This window comes from Accipiter gentilis, chromosome 8 (assembly GCF_929443795.1).
Source record: "Accipiter gentilis chromosome 8, bAccGen1.1, whole genome shotgun sequence".
In the NCBI taxonomy this organism is placed as follows: Eukaryota; Metazoa; Chordata; class Aves; order Accipitriformes; family Accipitridae; genus Astur; species Astur gentilis.
Window position 1 is genome coordinate 19988254 of NC_064887.1, and position 22706 is coordinate 20010959.

Genomic DNA, 22706 nt, shown 5'->3' on the forward strand with positions numbered 1-22706 from the left:
TGTGCAAATCTAGTAAAAAAAAAGACTATTGCAATCTATTTGAATGACATTTTAAAGAAGCTATTTTAGAATACGAAAATAATGCATAGATACTGTTTTGTTTCATGATTAATTTATTTATCTATAATGGATGTATAGAAAGATTTTTGCAACTATTTGTAAGGGTGAAATATACAATAAATTCTAGACTATATTTTGAAATCAGTTGAAATAATTATGGCAAAACAGGAAGACTACAGCTGGTTGCTGGAGTTTCATAATATTTTGTACAGTAAAAAGCAAGAATGTCCATATATATATATAAAAATCTACATCAATTGAAGAAAAAACCTAACAAAGCAAAAATACATGACCCAGATTTTATTTCTCTATGACATATCTTAGAGAAGTTTTCTTAGAAATGGTTAGATCTGGTAACTGAAGCAATACATGATTACGAATTTATTTTCAGTATTGTTATTTTCCACTATTTTAACTGTGAACCAGAAAAAAGAGCTAAATGTCAAATGATTTCCCACTGAGTGCAGTGTGGAGTACAAGCAGGTTGAAATTTTCCTTTTGAGCACAGAGAAAGCACATACCCTATTCACACTACACCCACTTAAGGTCCAGGCACAGGAAAGAAGAAAAATTTTATCTTGTTTAGTAACAAAGATTATCTTTCCAGGCCTCCATGAGAAAACAAAACTTCTGGCAGATTTGGACATACTCTCTTTTCTTTTAATCTCCATTTTGACATTCTGCTTCTATTTGAGAAACTTGAAGATGAGTATGAGATCATTTTCATTAAGATTTTTTTTTTTTTAAAGCAAATTTCTTGTCTGGGTCTGACATCTGAATTAATTCTCCCCATTCTTGCTGAGACAACTGTCCGTTTTCACTGGCAGCCTGGTGAGACAGTGAAGCAGTTTCCCAGCACTAGACACATCAGCCAGCACTGATATTCTGACTTTGGTAGTCCTGTGCACTCAGGATGGCAGGAATCCACTTCTAAGCTGGGCCATACTCTCCGCCTTGGGACCTGTCTGCTGACTGGTAGCAGCTGACGTAAGAGTTAAACAAAAAAAAACCTACCAGCCTGAAAGGACAAGATAGAGAAACTGTCTTTAATGCTCATTACACGTCAACAAGGAGGAATGAGACTTCTCTTCTTGTATCTCATAATGAACTTTATGTTAGAGAAAGATTTTGTTCTATAGCAAGGACCTGCCTTTGACACTTTCAGCATGTAGTGTTCTTGGTAGAGCAGTAGAAGTTGGCTGTTGCTAGGGCCGTTACTGTTGCAAGCACAGTGCTCAGAAAGGTGCAAAAAAATCAGTATAATACTGAGCATGGGAACCTTTGTTTTACCCTTGTACTGCCCTGGTATGGCACATCTTTACACTGCGCACACTCTAGCTGCTAGTGACTGCAGGAACAGTCTATGCAACTGCCTGCTGATGCAAAGCAGGGGACACCTTTGCTTCTTGGCTGGCTCCAGCTGCACGGGGATGCAAAGGAATTTCCTCATCCTCCATCTGCTGTTTAGCAAAGTTCACAAAAACCTGTGTGAGGAAAGCAGAAAAATATCACCATCTCATCAACTGAGATGAATTAGTGGAATGTCTCTGTACATTTGCATCCTCTTGGCCTCTTTGCAGGGAAGAGACAGAAAGGGGAATCCATAGACATGAACTGAACTGAGACACTGTGTATCAGCAGGGATCATTAATTCCTTCTTTATTTTGATAAACTTAATTGCAACTTCCTTCCTTTGGATGCACTTACCTGTAACTAAAATTCTATTTTTTGTTAAGCAAGAGATGGGTTCAGCAAGGTTTGCTGTGGCTTGCACAACATAAGTGAGTTTGGTTGTGGAGGGAAAGAGGAGGCAGAATATTCTAGTAGGAAGCTGTAAGGCAGCCGGGAATATCTCTGTAGCCTTCCCATCAAAGACAGCTTTGCATATGTGCACCCTCAGCTACTTAGGAAAGCAGGCAGACGGGACTAATACCCTCTAGCAAGTGGCTGTTGCCAACAGTCCCAGTGGACTTTCCAGGTTTTGTGTGTCTAATTGCTCCTATGTAAAAGTGCATGGCAGATGCATATAAACATTTAACTAGATATCACAGTATCTCTGACACAACACAGTCCAAATCTCTTATTTAAAATAAAATGTTATTTCCCAGCTCAGCAAGCCTCATCCTGAAAAGCTGACTTTTCTCAGACTGTTGCTCCTGAAGGAATGGGTTGTGTGAATTCTGTCATCTGGGAAACGCTGCCTTACCAGCTTTCAAATGGCACCTGTTTACACAGGGAATTAGTTAAAGATTTCATATCTGATCCACCCTCTTTGATGAGGGGTCTGGGAATTTTGCCTGAGAAAGTGATGCAAGATAATTCTCTACTCTGAACAGTTTGGTCCTTCAGTTGTTTGGATACATCCCCATTGCATTGCCTAATTCTTGCCAGACAGTCTTTCTCATGGGTGCTTTATTCTTTACTTACCTGATCTAAAGTTGTTTGAGAGACAGAATATTCTTCAATATGCAAGTTTTCCTTATTGGAGATTATTAACCGAAAAATCTTAGCCAGAGAGGAGGAGCAAATCTGATACTGCAGCATGTTGTAATGTTTCTCTCTCTGTAAACTCCCTGGGAAGTTCATGCGTATGAAATGCTCAGCAGGAGTAGGATCTGGAGGCAGCCCAGACTTTGGAGCTTTGATTTTCAGAGTGACAATGTAGCCATCTCCAAACCTGGGGAGCACATGTGGATTTGGGAATTGGATGAAGAGATGGTTTCATTATTTTCATTATTCAGAAAGGAAATTAATTTTCTGCAACTATGAAAACATTAACAGTATCTGAAGTATAATGCATAAAATCTAGCTTTGTAGGAGGCCCTGTATTTGCCCTGCAGACGTGGTGTGTAGCATAACAGAGTTGAAATGAGATCTGCTCAAATTGTCTAGGGTACCACAGAGTGGCACACAGAAATGTATCTGTTTAAACAACAGCTCTTCAGATTGGATTGCTGTGTTAAGAACAGTATATGTCACATACACTGAGTTTTCCCATTAAAACCCACCATTAAAATATTCTACTTACTTGTATTTTAGCTGCTGAATTGTGCCCAGACACTTGAAGGTACCTTTTACCATGATGGCTAAACGAGTACAGAGGGCTTCACATTCTTCCATACTTTCAAAAAAGAGAATAGATATTTGAGATAAAAGCCAGCAGATGAACTTCAGCTACTCTGGGATTCTGAATTCTAACTCTTTTTACCTGTGTGAGGTTAGAACCACAGCTCGCCCATCTCTGAGCACGCTGACAATAGAGTCCCACAGGAGGCGCCGGGACTGAGGGTCCATGCCAGTAGTTGGTTCATCCTGTAAGGGAAACGTTAAGACCATCAGAGTCAGAGAAGCAGATAAGAAAAAGAAAAGCTATTTAGAATCAAGTCATTGTGTGTTTGGGCCTTAGCATGTAGCTGCTTCCCTACCAAAATTTGTGCCTTGAGAAAGCACATGCACCTTGAGAAGCATATGAGTGAATGGCTAATAATGCACTTCTTGGCACAAAGCAGTAAGGAAATAAGTACAAGAAACTGCAGGTAAGAATATAATGCTGTCTGTGTAGGGCACAGCTACAGGGAAGGAAACGCAGTGACCATTACAACAAAGGCAGTTCCCAGTCTAGGATCTTAGATATCAAAAATGTAAGCATCTGTGATGTCTCATTATAAAAACATTTAGGACTCAAAATAGAAAGACGTTTATGGAGTAGCAGTTACATCAAATTGTGTCAAGTTTGGCTCCCATGTTTTGATGAGCATTAGAGATGTAGGTCAATATACTAGAGAAACAAAGAAAAGAATCTTATATCTATAATACCAGCTGTGAGACAGAGATGGACACTTAAGATAAAATCTTCCTTTTCTGGGGCAACAACTCATGTGAGAGGAGAGTGACCTCTCCCCAAGTAACCTTCTTACTTACGTAAACATATAGGACACATTTCTCAACCAAGAAGCAAGTGAAGTCACCCTGATTTACACCAGCTAACTTTCTGCTCCTGCATAAACCAATTAACCCAGTTAGTAACAAAAGATTTTTAAAAATCTTGGAAAAATAAGATTTCATTCAACATTTTGTCTTAAGAAATTATGAGAAAACATTTTATCTGGCTATTTAATACGTACAGGCAGAATACATGTAGAGGCATATTAAATGGCACAAGGAGCCATGCTATTAAAATGTTTCTTTTTAGCCTACAAACTAAGGTGGTACAGTATAATCTAAATACAGAATTTTTGTAGTAATTGCATTTAGAATTTCCATTCAGATACACAATTATCTGATAACTTATGCTATTTGATGAGAACTACATTTCAGCATTTGTATAGTTTAGTCTCAATTTGTATAATTTATTCCAAATATATTAAAGGCTGCAAAAGGGTAGCTATTCTCCTCTGTTCTGCTGGGTAAAACAGTGAGGTATGTGTCGTAAGATCATCTCTTACATGAATGGTTATACTTTGACAAGAAAAGGTAGACTGAAACCAAACATGGATTTAAATTCAGATTTGTCTGGATTATAGATTTTATCTCAAACCATTCTTTGTTGAAGATCTTTCTTTCATAATCACTTGGGGTCCATTGGAAATATAGTTATGCATCCCAGTCTATCCCTGAAATTAAAGAACTCAAAATTACATTGAAGTAGATGTAAGTTGAGGGCAGAAAGGAGCTTGTAAGGACTGTCATAAACATCCTTGTACCTCTTTAGCATGTCATTTTATGAGATGTTATATTGAACTGTCAGAGAGCTATGTTACCATGACACTTACTAGCAAGATGAGTGGCGGGCAGCCTATCAGCGCAATGGCAGTGGAGAGCTTGCGCTTGTTGCCACCACTGTAGGTACCAGCCAGGTGGTCTGCATACATAGGAAGCCCCAGCTTTTGGATGCCCCATTCAGCAACCTATGAGAAAGACCATCTTTTTCACACAGCAGCTAATGCATAACAGATGGGATTGCTGATACGTCCCTCTTCTGGCAGAGACACGGCAATTCCCTGGGTTTTAGCATATTCATTTTAGAGCTGAAGCAGGGGAGGAAAATTTATGATGATTAGGGGAATTCTAACTACTTGAGGGAAAGCCATAAACCAGCCTCAGCTGTAGACTTCCTATCTGTGCAAGAATTTAAATTATTTACTTCTGGAATCTTCTTCATGTTTTCTTCCTTATACATAAACAACTTTAAAGACAAGAACAAAACAGCAGCCAATGCAGATCTGAGTCATAGCAATTGCATCTTTAGCCTTCCACAATTGACATCACATTTTTGCAAGTACCATTAATGTCTAAGAACCTGCATTGGATAGTGCAGTCTTGTACTTAACTGTCCAAATGACAGGAACCATTCGCAGGACTTCAACACATGGAATGGCAAGCCACTTTGAGTCTAGTTAATCATCACAAATATTCACTGTAACTATGTATAAGTCAAAAGCAAGAATGTTTTACCCTCTTGATTTCCTCTGCTGGAACCCCCCGCAGGCGTGCATATAAGTATAGATGTTCTCGTCCTGTGAGTAGGTCATCAATGGCATCAAACTGAGGGCAGTATCCCATGTTTTGATGGACATTAGAAATGTGGGTCAATATACTGGAGAAACACAGAAAATAATCTTAGTCCTATAATACTAGTTTTAAGACAGAGATGGACAGTTTGAATAAATCTTTTTTTTCTGGGGCAACAACTCTTCTAAGAGGAGAATGAATTCTTCCTGACACAACATCCTACTAAAATATCTGTCTGTACAGAATAGCAAGGAATATATTCTCATCTAAGTCAGCTCAGTCCTGGTTAGGAGTGTAGGACCATTTCCCCTCACCCATCTTCCCATTTACGTATGGGCTAACCTAATGAGAAGTTGTTCAAACAGCCACTCAGATCTTATTTTTTGCAAAAGGTGTTTATTTCTAGAAGAAAAAAATCAGTCAATTTCATTTCAGAGCATGGTCACTGGGAACAGACAGGGAAGACACAAGGCTAACACTTTGGTAGTGGTAGTAGGAGTACGAGAAATACAGAATCACAGAATGGTTCAGGTTGGAAGGGGCCTCTGGAGGGCATCTTGTCCACCCACCCTGCTCAAGCAGGGTCACCTAGAGCAGATTGCCCCAAACCATATCCTGGCAACAAAATAGCTATTGTTCAAATCATATCAATGGACAAAGAATCAAATCCCAACTACACCTAACAAACCAAGACACACAACCTGGAACTAAACTAACATAAGTGAATACTAGATCATGCTGTATTAACTTAATGGCATTATGCCAGCACTGTGTAAACAAAGATGCTAGAAACAGCCAGAGAAAAGTGCCAAAGCTCAGATCAAAGTACCCTGTTGGACCGGTTATCTTATGTTTGCCAGCTCTTGCCATTCTATCTGATTGCCTTGTCCCCGTGTTAGCATTACTATAACTTACCCACAGATTTTACAACAGAATGTTAAAAGTATGAAGTGCCAGTGTGTGTTAGCTGTGGTCTCTCTCGGTGCCATAAAACTGGAAAAGAGCTGCTGGGTCATTAAGACTACGATCTGGGCAGTTCTACCCCAGTAAATGGACTGTCACGGGGTTTTTTAAGGTACTTACCTATTGCCAGCCACTACAGCATCTCCAGATGTCACATCAGTATCTCCAGTCAGCATTTTGAATGTTGTTGTTTTGCCAGCGCCATTCACTCCCAAAAGACCAAAGCACTAAATTACAAAATTTATCATATTCTTTAGTATTTCCAACTTGCAAATCAGCAGGGGCATGACATCTGAACTGATGCATGGAAGGTGATCTAGTGTTATTGAACAACCTACCTCTCCAGGACGGATGCCAACACAGAGTCTATCCACTGCAGGCTTGTGCCTACCTGCATAAATCTAAATTGACAGGGGAAAAAAAAAAAAAAAAAAAAAAGAAAAATCCTATTTCAAGACATCTACAGCAAAGAAAATCTTCTGATTTTTTTTTTAGTTTAATGTTATTGGGATGAGGCAACTTTAGAACCAAGACAGGAGTAAATAAAAAAATTAAAACCAAAGAGTAAGCATTCTACAAAGTCAGACATTTATTCACATTAAATAAATTTGTAATGACCCCTAAAAATACCAATTTTTCTGCATGCAGCCTTTTACTTCATATCTTTAGCACTAGGAGACAAACCTTATGCTTTCCTGGGACAAAGTATCTCTGACATATCAAACTAAAGTGGAACAATACAGCAAGACAGTCTGAAGAATGATACTCCAGTTCTCTATTCATGAGATCCCAGCAATGTGTGTAATCTTTGTATTTCTGTAGCTCAAGCCTGCATGCATTCTGATAGCTTAACTTAGATTCCTTCAATGTCTGGAAAGAAGATAAATTAGCAATAACTATAGCCCTCAGTGTGAAAGCAACCAAATGGTTAACTTGATTGAAACTCACCTATGGAAAAAACAGCATTGTAGAAGACTAGTAGTAGAAATGGACACTCAATAGGTAACAGTCATATCAGATGATGTGAGGTTAAAAAAATGCAAACCTTAAGCAGGGAGGGTTGCACTGTCCTTGCTGGACTTCCCTGTGGTTTGATTTCTAATCAAAGGAAATAGCCTTGACTTCTAAGATGTTTGCTATTTTCTAAGGCACAAGGTTGATTTTGAAAACAGTAACATCTGAATGCACAGCTGAAATATATTCTGAAAGAATTAATTTACATTAGACTCATTTGTTTCATTCTTCTCAAAATACTACCTTGGTCAGTTCTTGTAATTCTAAGATATCTGTTTTGCTCCCTCCATTCATAATTCTTTTTCTTTCTTCTGCAACGTCCTCATCTTCACCAATAATAGGTGACATGGCTGTCTCAGCAAACCTGGAAAAACCCAAGAGATTGATTGCAGAAACAATGAGTTGCCTTGGGTGCAGTTAGAATAACTGTGTGAAACAATGGCTAATCAACTGCCAAAAATGTGATGGGTGGAAGCAGTGGGATTGAAACTTCACAATGTGACATTGGCTGCAGCATTCCTGCTGTTGGGAGAATCCCTGACCTTTGAAAGTTAATCTCTAAATACTAAAAAGGGAGGAAATGGCTTGCTCAAAAGAGCATGCCTTGTCAGTCACTGATATGACATAACCTGCCCCTCAGCCACAGCTTTCACTATTTAGCTGCTCTTCAGTAGAGTGATAGTCCTTCTACAGATCTTTTGAGTGGACATCTCTGTAAGACAATATTTTTTATAATTGTACCAATTAGTACCCTTGTTGGCAATCTCAAACAGAAGTGAATGACCCATGCACACCTGGGAGGTAGTTGCTTTCATTGAGATAGAGCCACATTTGTACAGCAGAGAGGGGAAGCTTGCATAGTGTCCAGGCTGCAACTGTCCTGTGCCATGGACTAGAATTCCTGTCTTGAGATGTCAGGCTAGTACCTCATGACAGTAGTTATGACACTACAAACTTTCCAAGTCATTTTATAATCTCACTATTACAGTGTCTTAATCTAAAAAAATTTACACTAAAGTCTTAATTCAAGAAAACTCATTTCTTTAATAATATATTCTTAAATTCTGTTAAGATAATGCACTTTGTAAATGCTTTTTTGAATCACGGTGTCAATAAGTTAAGATGAAATCAAGTAAGTAAACAGAGAGAAAAAAAGCTGACAAATTCAGAGAAAAAGAAAGGAAAAAGAAAAAAGAGGGACACAGAAAAGAACAAAGACACTCACCCTGCTAATAAAGGAATATTAATACAAGCTTTCAGACATACCATCTTGTAGAGAACAAACGGTGCTGCATAAGGAGATTCAGAATGAAGAATGCAACCCCTTGAACAGCCATGGCAACCAGGTTCTTTCCAACAAAGTCCCACTGAAAAGGATTGGAAACATGCTCCTCACCTTCGGAGAAAGAGCACCAGAAAGCAAGGTGAAATACAGCTGAAAAAACCCACTGCTCCTCAGAACAAAAGACATAATCATAATGGTTTAGGATAAAAATCTCTACTTTATTTGATCATGATCATGCAATGTCTTCATTTTCCAGTGCCTTATAAAGGTTCTTAAGAAAACAAGCTCCAAACTCAGCTGCTGCATGGGAGTAAAAATGAACATAACCTTTCTGAATATCACTAGTTTGGATATCATACCATGAAATATGCATGGATTATGTGAAAGACATACATTTTCTGAATAAAAACAGATGAGTTCTGCTATATGACTATTATTTTAATAAGTTGTCTGATATCAAAGACAGCTATATCCCAACAGGATACATTTGAAGAACATCAGCCACTTTAAGCATTAACATGAGGGCTGCCGAAGTATTAAAATGAAATGAAATAATATATCCTCCTGTAATGATCTAAGGACTTCAGAACAAATGATAAAAAGACACCAGGGTATGGCACTGAACAAATGGGTTCATTTCCAATACAGTGTGCTGGTTGGGCCATATAGTTCTGGCATCTATCAGAAGCTGTGATTTCTTCAGAGAGGTTGAACTTTCATACTCCTCATCCACCTGATGATGTAAAAGGGGAGAATTTCAGAAATAGCCACTAATTTTCCAAGATAACACTTCCAACCATCTCATCCAAGGTCAGGACACGTGATACAACTTGTTGCTTATTGGCTTTACTTACCAAACCTGGCATATACTTCAGTCACAGCTTGGTTCATTGCCAAGTCAATGAGTCCACGGCCCAGGCAAAAATGTGGGAAGACAATCAGCACATTTTTCAATGTTTTATTAAACTTCAGCAAAGACTATAAGAAACAGAAACAACACAATAAGCAGTTGAAACCAGACTTTAAGAAAACATAGCAACATGTGTGAAAAGTTCTTTGTCATGTCAGAGAAACTGTGTTCTGTGTTCTTACAACAGAGAAAACAGACTAATTACCAAGTTACATCCAAAGCATCTGCAATCTAAAACACAGCACAGCAGAATGCTGACATACACTGTACCAGACAAGGTGCTTGTGAAAAACTGTCAATGGGGAGAGAAATTAATATCTGTAATGAAGTATTTCTCTATGTAGCAGAGGTAACATGTAATTCTAGTGTCAGCTATCATAAACAGCAACTGTGAGCAACAAGAAAGAATGGCATTTTTCTGTCATAACATCTTTATTTATAGCTGGAATATTTCAATAATCAGGACTGCCACAATATTGAAAAGTACCACTGTCTGGGCATAACTACACAGTAGACTTCGGTGCAATGTGGAGATACCCAAAACAGCATAAGTGCCAGTAGCAGTCTAGCTGTGCCAACACTGCATCCAGAGAAGGGCAATTTTCCCTCTGGAGATACAGTGTCTACAACAGAGACATATTCTCAAAGGTAACAATACTGTCCTGCTGTCCCAAGACTGAATGGCACTAGATTGAAATGTGTGCTATCAAGAAGCATGGCTGAGAATGCAGGAACACCAGGGACAGAAAGTATTGAAAAGTTGGCCCTTGAAACCATGAACTTAATCAACGTCTGTTTCTCCTTCCCGGCAAACAACAATGCTTGATCAGCACATGGTGTTTGAAAATGCACTATCAGTAACGTGACAGCAATCTTGGGTTGCTGTCAGATGTAGAAAGGGTATCAGTCTCAGTGCCCAGAGTATCAGCAACTGTAGAGGTGATAGCAGTAGTGCATACAAGCCAACAGTGTTTTATCAACTGTCTTCACCTTTCTAAGAACTAATTTTGGCACTCGCTGTATTCTGTCTAATTCTTGTACTTTCTGTCACCTTCCTGGTAGTGTTAAACCATTTTCGGGCAATTCTCAAAATGCTACTGTAAGCAGAACATCTCTAACGCAACAACTAGCAGGAGTGTCTTTCTTAGTAGTGACTGCATGATTTTCTACCATCTTCATCTTCCTGTGCAATCCAAGCTGCAGAAGCAAGCACTAAGTGCCATGTTCCCCCCTTCCCAATTGTGAAAGTGTACAGAAGTTTGCTCATAGGGATAAAAAACTCTCCCTGTCATTCCTTGTGTGTGTAGCCCAAGATATCAATTGCCTCGAGTTGCTTCTCTGGGTTATTCTGCCTGCCTGTCCCTGCAAGTTCCCCACTCATTTACTGCCAGAAAAAATTGCAAGGTAGAGAAAGACAGTTACTGTTAGAGATGGTTATGCTTGGACACCTTTTGCACAGCTCTTTAAAACCAGGTGACAACAAAAACATTACTTACCGGGTTATTTTCAAATAACTCCAGGATGAATGTAATGGCACTGCTGTTGAGCCCCACAAAGAGGTTAATACAAGACAAGGCAACATAAGCAGTGCTAGGGACACTGAAGAAGGAAGAGGCAGGGTACATCATGGGAATTACTGCCCATCTGCATGCAAAAGATAGAAAAACTATGATAACAGCTTCTCAGTGTTCTCATGTCAGTTGTCCTAATGAAAACACAAAGTTGAGCTTTCTTCTCATCCCAAGTATAATGGAATGGTGTAACCAACCAGAGATGCCACTACAGTATTCTTTCCTTGGTTACTAGATAAAAAGTTTCTTTCTGCTTAGTCTTTTTTGCTGTAAAAATGCAGGGCATAGAAATGGCTAAAATTGAGAAAACTTAATGCTAGCAAGGTTATTATCACCTCAGGTATCCTTGCACATCTCACTGGATTGTACACGAGAAGGGAGAGACAAAGAAATGTTAGATAAAGCAAGTACAATGTACTGCTTTTCTAGATACTCCTCAGCCTTTGGAACTGTCCAAAGAAATCAGAAACTCTGTAAATTTTTATATTCTTTTCTAACTCCTCTACCATATTTTTTTTTACTCCTAATTTGGAGCTTCCTGTGCCATGATTTCTGGGACATAGCAAATGCACATTCAGCAGCACAAGAGGAGTATTCCTCTGGAATAAATTTACAATGCTTAGCAACAATCAATCTGACTAGGAAGAATTCAGTAACAACAACCTGAATTGCTTAACAGGACAATACACACATGGTCAGAAAGAATCATTCTGTTTCCCATTGTGACTGCAACTGGACACAAGGGCTAATGTAAGATTCTATGAATTTACTTTTCTTTCTGTTTTGTTTTATTTTGAGTTGCAAATTATGAAATTATCATTGAAGTGACTGCCACATGATCATATTTTTTCAGAAAATTTCATGTTGGTAGACATTTTAAAATAACCAAAGACATTTTAAATGTCCATCTACACAGCCATGAATTACCATATTTAAAAAAAAATTAAAAATACAGAGCCACAGACAACTTATTAAAGATACCACTATTGCACTTTAAAAATATATAATAAAAATTTAAAACAAATGAACATTCTTATAGCATTTTTTAACACTGGGTATTTTACAGAAATTAACTGATGATAATGCTTTGCATTTTCTCAGGATTTTCATTCAAATAACACAAAAATGTCAGAAAATTAAAGGTAGTCTGCCCAGAAAAGAACTGTTCCCTCTTAGGCTTAATTTGTGATATACATAGGAGGATGTGAAAAGCTTCATTTCACTCTTTAACTTGAGAAATAGATCTGGTCAATCATTTTGCCTAGACTACATCAGCTGCAGGGCTATCAGGAATATCATTTTATAGATAAAAATATATGATCACTAGTTAAATGAAAGTGACTTTCAGTCAGCTTCATAAAATGTTATTTTGCCAACACAAATGCTCATTCGAAGTTGAAAAAAGTGTTGAAGACTCAGTGCTCTTTGCCCTTGGGTTAAATGCTGAAAAATATTTTAGTATTGGCTGTCAATGTGGCAAATGAACAACCACTAAATTCCTATACAATATACATATCAGAAAGCAGCAAAGCAAACAAATATACTTTCCTGTAAGGATCACATTTAATGCTTAAAAATGTAAGGCAGTGACAAAAAAAATCTCTTTTATGGCATGTGGCCAGAGTGTGTAAATATCCTGGAGCAGGGCAGAATCCAGTTCTAACCTGTATTGTACCCACTCGATTTTATTCTTTAAAGCTGGATTTCACTAAGTACTGAGCTCAATAACATGAAATCATTTCCATGTGAAATACAAGGCCCCACATGCAGGAATAACCTTGAACACTCACCCATACAGAAGCAGCAAGGCAACAACCACAGGGAGATTAGTTGGAGAAGTGTATGCTTTCTTGTTGAATCCAGCGAATATAACCACAACCATTCCAGCACTCAGTGCATAATTCACCTGCCACATCACAGGGTGAAGATCAGTGTGTAAGACCCGAGAAGGTCTGCAAACATATCCAGATCCTACACATTATTCCAAAAGGATTTTGTATTGAGGAACACTGGAATTTATGAGCTAGACTAGTCAAACTCAAGCTTTTGGATCGTGGGTCCCTGGCAGCACTTGACATTTTTGAGACATCTTTTATCAGACCGTTCATCAAAAATACAACATATATCGTTGTGTCTTAGATATGGTTTGGGAGCCAATTACTTCATGGTCCTGCTGGCAGGCTGCCCACAGAAAGAGGCTGGGTATATGCAAGAGAAGTGCAGTTTCTGGTGATGCAAAGGCTGTGTAGGAGGGAAAAAGCTAGTTGTTTGAGCCACATTCCTGGGAGGAGGCTAAAGTGACTATGCTTGGCCACTGCTCTTCTCAATTTTTTCTGTTCAGTATTAGTAGCGCTAGTCTACTGCAATGCACAGAGCTCCCCATGCAGAATGGAAGGCGGCATTTCACAGAACTGCTAACACCAATCAATACCTTTGCATCATGCTCTCAAGGACCATGGCCAAGCAGAATTCCTGTCAAGGAAGCTGCTGGGAGGCTGCTGTGACCAGCAGGGGACAGTAACTCAGAGATCTGCTTCTTTCCCCTCATTTCCTAAATTAATGCTTTGCTTTACTTTCTCCTTAAAGAGCACCTTCCAAAGCCTGAAAAGTTTTGGGCTTTTCAATTATTTCAATTTTTTTTCTTTTAAATTTTTTTCAATTCCATGTTCATGCTTTTCTTATTGCATAAGCTGTTGGCTGCTCTCTTTATTGAGAAGGCATGGCTAGAAAACGAGCCTCCTGCTGTGTCTCAACCAGGCAAAGAATTTGCTCCTTTGTGACAAAGTGTCATGAGGAGTAATGGGAGGGTAGCTGAGCCAGTATCTAAGCAAGCCTGGGCCTGTGGTCTAAATCCTTTTGGAATAACACAGTGAACATGATTCAGTGACTTAAACAAATACATCTATGTCATTTTAGACACCCTAGAGTATTTTGTCTGGCCTCCAGCTACTGTTCCAGCAGCCTGTGAATCTCCCCCACTTAGATTTCTTGAATATCTTGAAACATGTTATGGGTCTTCTATAGGGCAGGAGTGACTAGCATCCGGCAACTGGGCTTTCCCCGGCTGTGGTAAGTTTTACTTTATTATACATTCAGTTGTAAGGACTAGAAACCCTAAGATAACAACAATTTCAGCTTCATTAGTTGAATAATGAGTTGTGCACCTGAATTAATTTCTACATAATGTAATTACAAGATCAGACCCTTAGCACGCTCTCTGAGAAACACCTGAAGAAGTGAATGCTTTGCAATGCTCAGAATCACCTTCACTCGATTCACTGATTAGTCCCCCGTTCATGCAAACCCAGGAATAATTGGAGGCTATGAAATCAGACCAGCAGTTACTCACTATGTCCCACATGAAGTTAGTTAGCCAGTAGATCACAGGGCTCACACCACTGACAAACTGTAGGTGCTTGGCTTTTGTTACACGTTCTTGAATCAGGTATAAAACAAAACTGGCTGGTATAAAGGACATGGCAAAAATCACACAGATGGCAACAACAGCATCCACTGAAGTGGTCAGCCTAAAACAGCACAAGAATGGACTGTGAGCAAGAGAATGGATGCAACACAGCATTATATTTGCATTTGGGGAATCTGGAGGGAATTTTAAGATCTAGAAGTAACAAAGTTATTTTTTAAGCAGAAGACTTTTCCAATTTCAAAATGTGCTAGTGTATTTTCCCAAATTGTGTTGGGGACTGTAGCTTACAAATATGGATGACGGTGGCACCATTCCCTGATTTTTTACTTGCCTTCATTCTCTGGAACAGTTCGACTCCTATATATAAATATTTCAGTTTGACAGCCTTTCCTGTATGGTGTGTCTCAAACAAGACATTAAGGCACAATAGCTGAAGTGCTCTGGGAGCTGGGAAAGAAGGACTCAAAGAGGCAAGTTGCAGACAGTGCGATGATATGCAGATCTTGCCTCTGTGCTTAGGCAGAGTTTTCAGTTTCACTGAATTCTGAACTTAATAGGTGACATGAGTGGAGACACATGAGCAGGATGTCATGTCTTCTTAGTGGTGTCTTTTTCAAGAAATTATGGCTTTTAGATTCTGGAATACACCAACCCTACTATATGCTATTGAAAATCTACCTGTGTGCTGTCCTTGGCACCAAGATGGAGGTTGCCAACTGCTGCCTACCTGTAGTCACTTAAGGATAATTTCTGATTCTTTTTTTTGTTTATGATCTCTGTGTTATTTTACAAGTAGATCTATTGGCTTTGGAGCATGAACAAAGACTTCAGAATCTTTGTGCTTGGGAATCAACAAAAACATGTAATCATGTATAACCAATAGTCATAGCTCCTACATGGGATGGGAATGAACTCTTATAGGAATATAATGAGACAGAAAAGAACAGATTGTGTATCTAATTCTTGATTAGAATAAAACTTCAGGGAAAGCCCTCTGCATTCTGCCAGTTGAACTATTTCACCTCAGAGTGTGAGTACGCTGGAGGTGGTAAAGCTGCCAGGAGAAGGGAGGATAAAAGCCAGCAGCAGAGCACAGGCAGACTTACACAGTGACTTCAGAGAGTTGCTCCTTAGTGAGGTTCAGAGGATGGTTTACAGCAGTGATCCCATATTCCTCAGGGTCTTGGCCAGTCCGCAGGTTAGCTCTAAGGATTGCATTATTGGCTACATTAAGGAAACTAACCATAGCATGCCAGCCTTTATTGTTAAACCACACCTAAAAGAGTCAGAAAGCACAGATTCATTTAAGAAGCCTTCATTAATAACCCTGAGCTGCAGGAGAAAACTTGGCTGCCTTTGATCTACTTTGGTGGACATTGTCAGCAGGGAAGAATCCAGCACCAGGAATTCATAGCTCCTAGGCACAGTCCAGCAGGAGGAGCTCACATACTATGCTTTTAAAAGGGTTGGACAACCACTGTCAAGGGATTTTAGGGAAGCATATTTTAAAATTTAGCAGAATGTGTCCTACTCAGAAGTATTTAGGATGGCAAGAACATGGTTAAAAAAATCTCACATTAAAAATAACTTTGCATTAACCCTGTATCCCTTGTTACTTATAATAAGTATAGTATTTCAGCTCTTCTTGCATCTAAAAATGCCACTAGCAATATCTTCAAAATCTGAAGCCTATGTCAAGAAAGACTGTGAGTTAGCAGACTACTTCCAGCAAATACCTTAATATTTTCTTCAGTTTCCATGTATTTAAGAAAATTAGAAATTTCTTTAGCAGCAGCCAGTGAAGTTTTTCCCTAAAATAAAAAAGAGAAGGCTAAAGATCAGTTGTCTGGGTGAAATCCAGTGCTGCAGGTTTTCAGCTTTGTAACAATTCTGAAGTAAGGAGACAAAAAAAAAGAAAAAAATTTCTTGCTTACTCCTGTCACATTCATCATTCGGCCAAGATCACTTAAAAAATTGACAATTTGATCTCCAGAAACATGAAGGACTGGGAGCCTTCCTCCTATAGAAATTCCTCCATATCTAACAAAGAGAACAGAATCATTAGTCACTTGTACCACAGACCCAAAACTCTATACATTGATGGAAATACTAAAAATCCACTTAATATAAGTTTGATTTCTATACATCACATAATTAATGTATAACAATCTCTTTCTAACAGGTTGTATTGGGTCTTTATAGGGCTTACAAATAACAGAAGTTCTAACAGTTTCTGAGGGGTTCATGCCAGGATCCCAAGAAAATTATTATTTAGATACAAGACTTGGAGAAAACAGTTCTTTCTACAGTGAAAAATCTTCAAATCAAGATAATTGAGATATAACTGTTTGAACAGCATGGAGGACTGAGGACAGCATGGACCTCAGTTAAAATTTCAGTTGCCCTGAGAGAAGCAGGTATTCAGCCAATACTCCATAATGATAAATACTATTGCATGAGATGAACCAAAGTCAAATCCTATAGAAAGTAATGTTTGTACATGAACAAGCAGATATTCCGTGAAGGAAGCCAGTCATCTGGCCGACACCTTTGAAGTGAATTCCTACTGCTGCTGAAAAACTAAGTATGTATGTTGTTCAGGCTAATCAGTCATTTTTTTTAGCTTAGTATCCGCAGTGTAGACATCATACTGGGGTTAGCTGATGCCTCTACATAAGCATGGAGCACTAGTGGAATCTGTTTTATAACTACTACGCATATTCAGACCAGGGATGAGGTGTCATGGTTATTCTGTATTTGATAGGCTGGCATCTAGTTTCATCTTACCCAGGTCCTTTTTTTGGAGGGTTTATATTTTTCTGCTACACTTTCAAAGAGTGGCATCAGAGCACTATTGCAATGTAGTACAGTCTTGTATTGTAACTTTCCATCACCCAGATCCCATTAGTCTGACTCTTGTAGATAATAAAACTGTGATAGTTCCATTGTGTGGCTCTGGCCTTCATCCTTGTGGGGGTAGTCCAAACAAATATAACTCCTTGTCTTTATAAAACCCTTGCTGACCCCCAACTTGTTTCCCACTGAAGCTATCTCTTTGTTCTATACTATCTGCCACAATTCCCCTTGCCCATTCAGAGAAACATTGCAAGGCTCCATGGATAAACAGAAATTCATTGTTCCTTTATTTACCACCATAATCTGTGAACTGGTTTCTTACCTTTGTTCATTGACCCAGTATTTGCTCTTCAAGCTGAAACAGACAAAAAGAATCCTGTCTCTTAATGCACTGAACCAAAGTTGATGGTATTGTCAGGCTTTAATGGAAATGAAAGGTGAATTCCTATTACTTTGAGTTGTGGGGGTACATTTGGTATTCCCTGCAGTGGGTTTTTGGTTTTTTTGTTTTGTTTTGTTTTCTGACATGATTCATCTCCAGCTCATACAGAGATAAGCAAGATTTCTAAAGTGACACATACTGACTCCATCCTAAATCCATAATGAATTGATTTTAAAAGATGTATTTAAAGCAATTATGATGTGCTAAGAGGAATTAGTCAAAGGCAGCCAGCACATAGGGAATATAACGGGAATTCAAAGAACTCTGCTGGGAATTGAAAAGGTAGCAAGGCTTGAATCAAAAATAATAGGCCATGGACACTGCACAGCTAATTACCATGCACAACGCTCAGGCAAGCTGAGGAGCTATCAGTAGGATAGCTGTATATATGTAACATTGTCCTTTGGCTCTTTAGCACTTCTGGGAAACAAGTGATAATTAAGTCAGGCAGGTGGTCATGCTGGTGTGGCTACAGTTCTTCAGGAACACAAACTAGTATCTCTGTAAGGCAGTTCATCATGCTGTGCTGAGGCACCAGTTTTCTCACTATTGACACAGTTACCATTAACACGGTATTCCATCAACATTGAAACTTAGCTCTGCCTATAAAGGAGTACCCGATTATAAAAATAGGTATAATTAAAACAATTTAACTCCCCTGAAATGAGCATCTCCTAATTCTTACATCAGGAATATGGACATGATGCTCGAGTCTGCACAATACTGTGGCAAATCAGGTGCTATGTTATTATTAAATGAGAATTGCGTGGCCAGGTACAAAATACCGCATGTGAAAAAACAAAAGAGAGATTCAAACCTACCTCCCTTTTATCAAAGTGGGATATGTTTTCACCAGAAAATCTGAAATATTTCTGTGGGTCAGATCTTGAAGAATTTCCGTGCTGTGCTGCACTCTCTAGAAAGAAAAGAAAACCTAATCAATCACAGTAAACTTTACAGTCTCTAAAGCTATTAAGTAAGTGTTTGTCAGGAAAATGGCAAAAGTAGCTTTGGTTCAGAAGAATCGCTTAGGTTCATATTATCACTGAAATGAGAGTGGGTCATTCACTTTCTAGCCCAAATATCCTTACTTCACTAAGATTTCAGAAGAAATGATGAAATCACAGAAGTTTGCAATACCTGACACAAAACAGTTGCACTTCACTTTGAAACTTGGCCCGAGTTATTTGCAACAAAGGCCAGGGTTGCTCAAGACCTTTTCTTCACTGTGAAAGAAAGAAGCTTTTCAAGTAAATTGAGGTCCCAATGAAGATCAGGTAGTGTTCTGTGATTTAGCAAGTCGAAGTAAAAATTAATATGAAAACTTCACCTTCATTAGCACGTTATATACTTTGAATGAAAATTACTCTCTTTTTTTGTAATGAAAATGATGCCACATGATGCCTTTGTGAATCTTTTGCAAATATAGGGTCGCTGTGAAATGCAAGACTTCAAACTTGCTGAGTTTATCCCAAGGTAGAATATACTTTAAAAGGTTCCTGGGCAGTTTCGGAGGGCAAAGCTTGCAACCTGAAACGACCTAGTAATGACCTAGAAAGTAAGTCTAATGAACTTTCCAGAAGTTCCTACATTTATCCACAGAGAGGCAGTACCGGATGACAGAGAAGATATATGACAGATGTCTAGCTGATTCTAGACAATACAGAGGAAGACTGGTAGCATCCTCATAGTCCCTTCATTAAATGAGCTGTCTATGCTCAAACATACTTCACGATTATTTACATACTGTTGCTTCCCTGGAGACTTTCTTCCTGACAAGTTATATAAAATTATCATATCCTGCAAAATTATCAGGATAATATTATAATAAACACATTTTCCTTAGAGGACCAGAACCCCCACAAACAAGAAAAAAATTAATTTTGCATCCTACTTGGATTTGAAGTTTTAGACTAAATTTCCCTCTCAAATACAGTAGCATGCAATTAGCAAAATTCAACTTTGGCTATCCATTGGACAAGGATTACCTGGAAATCAGAAATAAGTTGGGATGCTGTGAATAAGGTCAGAATATAACCTCTTCATTAATTTCTTTTTTTTTCCCTTCATAAACAGGAATTCTACAGATATTTAAAACAACTTTGTTTTGCTGTTTTGTGAATAGTGATAGAGAAACCAAAGCAAGCCGAATCAGTATTTTTGAGAGATTGTGTCATGGATTTGGATTCAGAAATTTATTAAGCTTGTGACATTACTGTTAAAACTAGAATTATTTTAGTCATTTGGCTAATGTGTGCAGACTGGCAAACAAGAATATTAGAGTTGAATGGTGTGCATGGTGAGACATTAAATAGTGAGCTATTACTCTAAGAGTGGCTACAGTTCTATTTTCTTTAACTTGTTAGAAAAACATTTAGTAAATGTAAACACTAACAGGCTATAATTTTCCTTTGCTCTTCAAAAGAGCAAGCACATTTTATAAAGGTCACTCCTAAGATTATTCATTGATAGGAACAGGTGGGAATGTAGGTCATCTCTTCTCCATACAGCATCAATGGTTATTAAATTATTCAACTTCATGCACATGCAATAAACATTTGTTCTGCTAGCTTAGAACTTTCTTTCTAGAAATGGAACCAAAAGATAGGTAAAAAAAAAAATTATTTGGGGTTGACTCAATATTAATTTTTCCATTTTTAATGAGATGACCCCACCCCATGTTTTTCAAAATCGTTACTTTTTTTGTTCCTTCCTTTCTTCTTTCTCCCTCTTTCCCTTCCCTTCTTTAAGGAAAGGCAATCTCCTAAATAGAATTGTTCTCTGAGGCAAAAAAAATTAAGATTTTTTTAAAAAATTATTTGATAAATTGTTAAAATTTTTGTGATTTTTTTCTATATGAAAAGTTTGCAATTTGGATGAAAATAGTAATGAAATTTCATTTAAATATGCAAGATTTCCCAATACTTCTGAAACTGAATTTCAAATTCCAGCAATTCTTGCTCCCTTAAAAATGTACTCAATTCCTTCCATGTATGTTGCCATGGCAAGGTACTTACACACTAATCCCCTTTCCAGCACTGCACTACAAAGATTTATGGCACAAGGACACAACCTGTGGTGGCGGGAGGCCTCCTGCACCTGCAGGGCATTCTGGCAGCATAGTGAGTTTCTTGTGAGTGCTGCACTTGCAGGAAGGTGAAGGATTCTCAGGGCTCCACTTTTGGCTCAGCAGGAGGCTGCTTAGGTTACGATGAACAGCAGGCGTATTCCAGGCAGTTGGCATATTATTGCATGGGTAATTCCTGTGTAGAGGAAGAGACTCCTTAAGCTGTGCAGAGATACAGTTCTTGAGAGCTTACAAATCCACAAAATCACAACACTCTCAGCAGACGTTCTCTCAGCCCTTGTGGCGTGAGTTACAAATAAGAACAACATTTTAGAGTACTCAGTAAACATGAATATAATCTCTCCCCACATCTCTGCCAAGTTTACTGTCTTCAGCTTGCAGATAGGACACTGAAGGAACAAGGGGCCTGTGTTCGACTCAGTAGTAGACATGAAATCTACAGTGGACACATATCTTTGTGAAGAAGCTATCCCTTTCCTTGCTCATGCAGAATCTTTTATCTATTTTTTTATGTTTCCTCTTTATCCCTGCTGTACCAGGCAGAGGAGAGGAAAGGGAAGAAAGAGGAGAGGACAGCCAGAAAAATCAAGCTGCTGGGTATCATGACTGGGAGAGAGGCAGGAGAAAAGGAACAAATGGCAACGCATAGCATGCCAGTGACAAATGCCCCCAAAGCAGGACTCACAGGCAGGGTAAGTGGGTAGGACAACAAATGTTAAAGTAAGAGCTCTACTAACATTGTCCTCACTTCAGAGTGAGAATAGCTTCAAATCATAGAGACTGTCCTATTGCTACTTCACAATCTAAGCAACTGCTGAAGCTATTGCTTCCAAACACACTAGTGACAACAGGAGGAACCTGAGGGGACTCAGACTCACACGTGGAAAATGTCAGGGAAGCTGTGAAGATTTGGGTCTGAGCCCACTGGCCTACTGACATAAATTTCAAGGTTGCTTAATTCTCAATACAAGGCTACATGAGCTGGTTTCCAGCTAGTCACATTGAGCCCTGTGAATCATTCTTAATCCAGTAGCATTGGTTATCTTGCTGTTTGTTTGTTACTTTTGACCTGAATTATTGCCAACAATATATCTGAAGCATTGGCTCTAATAAAAAGTCAAGCCAATTCATTCTTGTTTCACTACAAGTTCCACTAGTAATTCCCTGCTAGAATCTCATTCAAGACAGATTAGCTAGCTACTTACGGAAGAAGCTGATTCTTCATGCAGCGATTTCCAAATCCTGGTTTATTCAAGAAAGCATCAGTGAGGGAGATCATTTGCTCACTGCCAGGACGCTCATTGCTAAGGGAATAAGAAAGGACTTTATAAATTTTTTTTCAATCTGTTGTACTGGAATACACATGGCAACTGGTGAAGGACAGCCATATGGTAGAACCAATTGCCCCTCTCCAAATGCTGATAATGCAATTATTTTATTTATTTATGCAAAACCCCAGAACCTACCAAGATAGTTAACAGGCTAAAGCAATGGTCCTTTTCTCCTAATATTAAAGGATGACTTCTGACATAGTCCTATAGCAATATTCTCCAAAAAACTTGAATCCACATTTCTATCC

General features: G+C 38.6%; 1 protein-coding gene across 4 annotated transcripts in view; it reads right to left on the reverse strand.

Annotated features, from left to right (window-relative positions):
- Positions 1-150: 150 nt before the first annotated feature.
- ABCA4 (ATP binding cassette subfamily A member 4) overlaps positions 151-22706 on the reverse strand; it is an 86774-nt gene continuing 64218 nt past the window's right edge. For all 4 annotated transcript variants that reach the window (XM_049807310.1, XM_049807312.1, XM_049807311.1 and 1 more), the window contains 21 exons: positions 22333-22431; positions 21113-21302; positions 18861-18955; positions 17920-17952; positions 16676-16781; positions 16478-16552; positions 15848-16017; positions 14664-14841; positions 13105-13220; positions 11240-11387; positions 9688-9811; positions 8815-8944; positions 7792-7912; positions 6873-6935; positions 6655-6761; positions 5515-5656; positions 4833-4967; positions 3269-3372; positions 3089-3181; positions 2488-2737; positions 151-1544 (listed from right to left, as the gene is read on the reverse strand). In XM_049807310.1, coding sequence (XP_049663267.1) covers positions 1422-1544; positions 2488-2737; positions 3089-3181; positions 3269-3372; positions 4833-4967; positions 5515-5656; positions 6655-6761; positions 6873-6935; positions 7792-7912; positions 8815-8944; positions 9688-9811; positions 11240-11387; positions 13105-13220; positions 14664-14841; positions 15848-16017; positions 16478-16552; positions 16676-16781; positions 17920-17952; positions 18861-18955; positions 21113-21302; positions 22333-22431 — 2602 coding nt within the window. In that variant the 3' untranslated portion in view covers positions 151-1421. The remainder of the gene's footprint in view (positions 1545-2487; positions 2738-3088; positions 3182-3268; positions 3373-4832; positions 4968-5514; positions 5657-6654; positions 6762-6872; positions 6936-7791; positions 7913-8814; positions 8945-9687; positions 9812-11239; positions 11388-13104; positions 13221-14663; positions 14842-15847; positions 16018-16477; positions 16553-16675; positions 16782-17919; positions 17953-18860; positions 18956-21112; positions 21303-22332; positions 22432-22706) is intronic.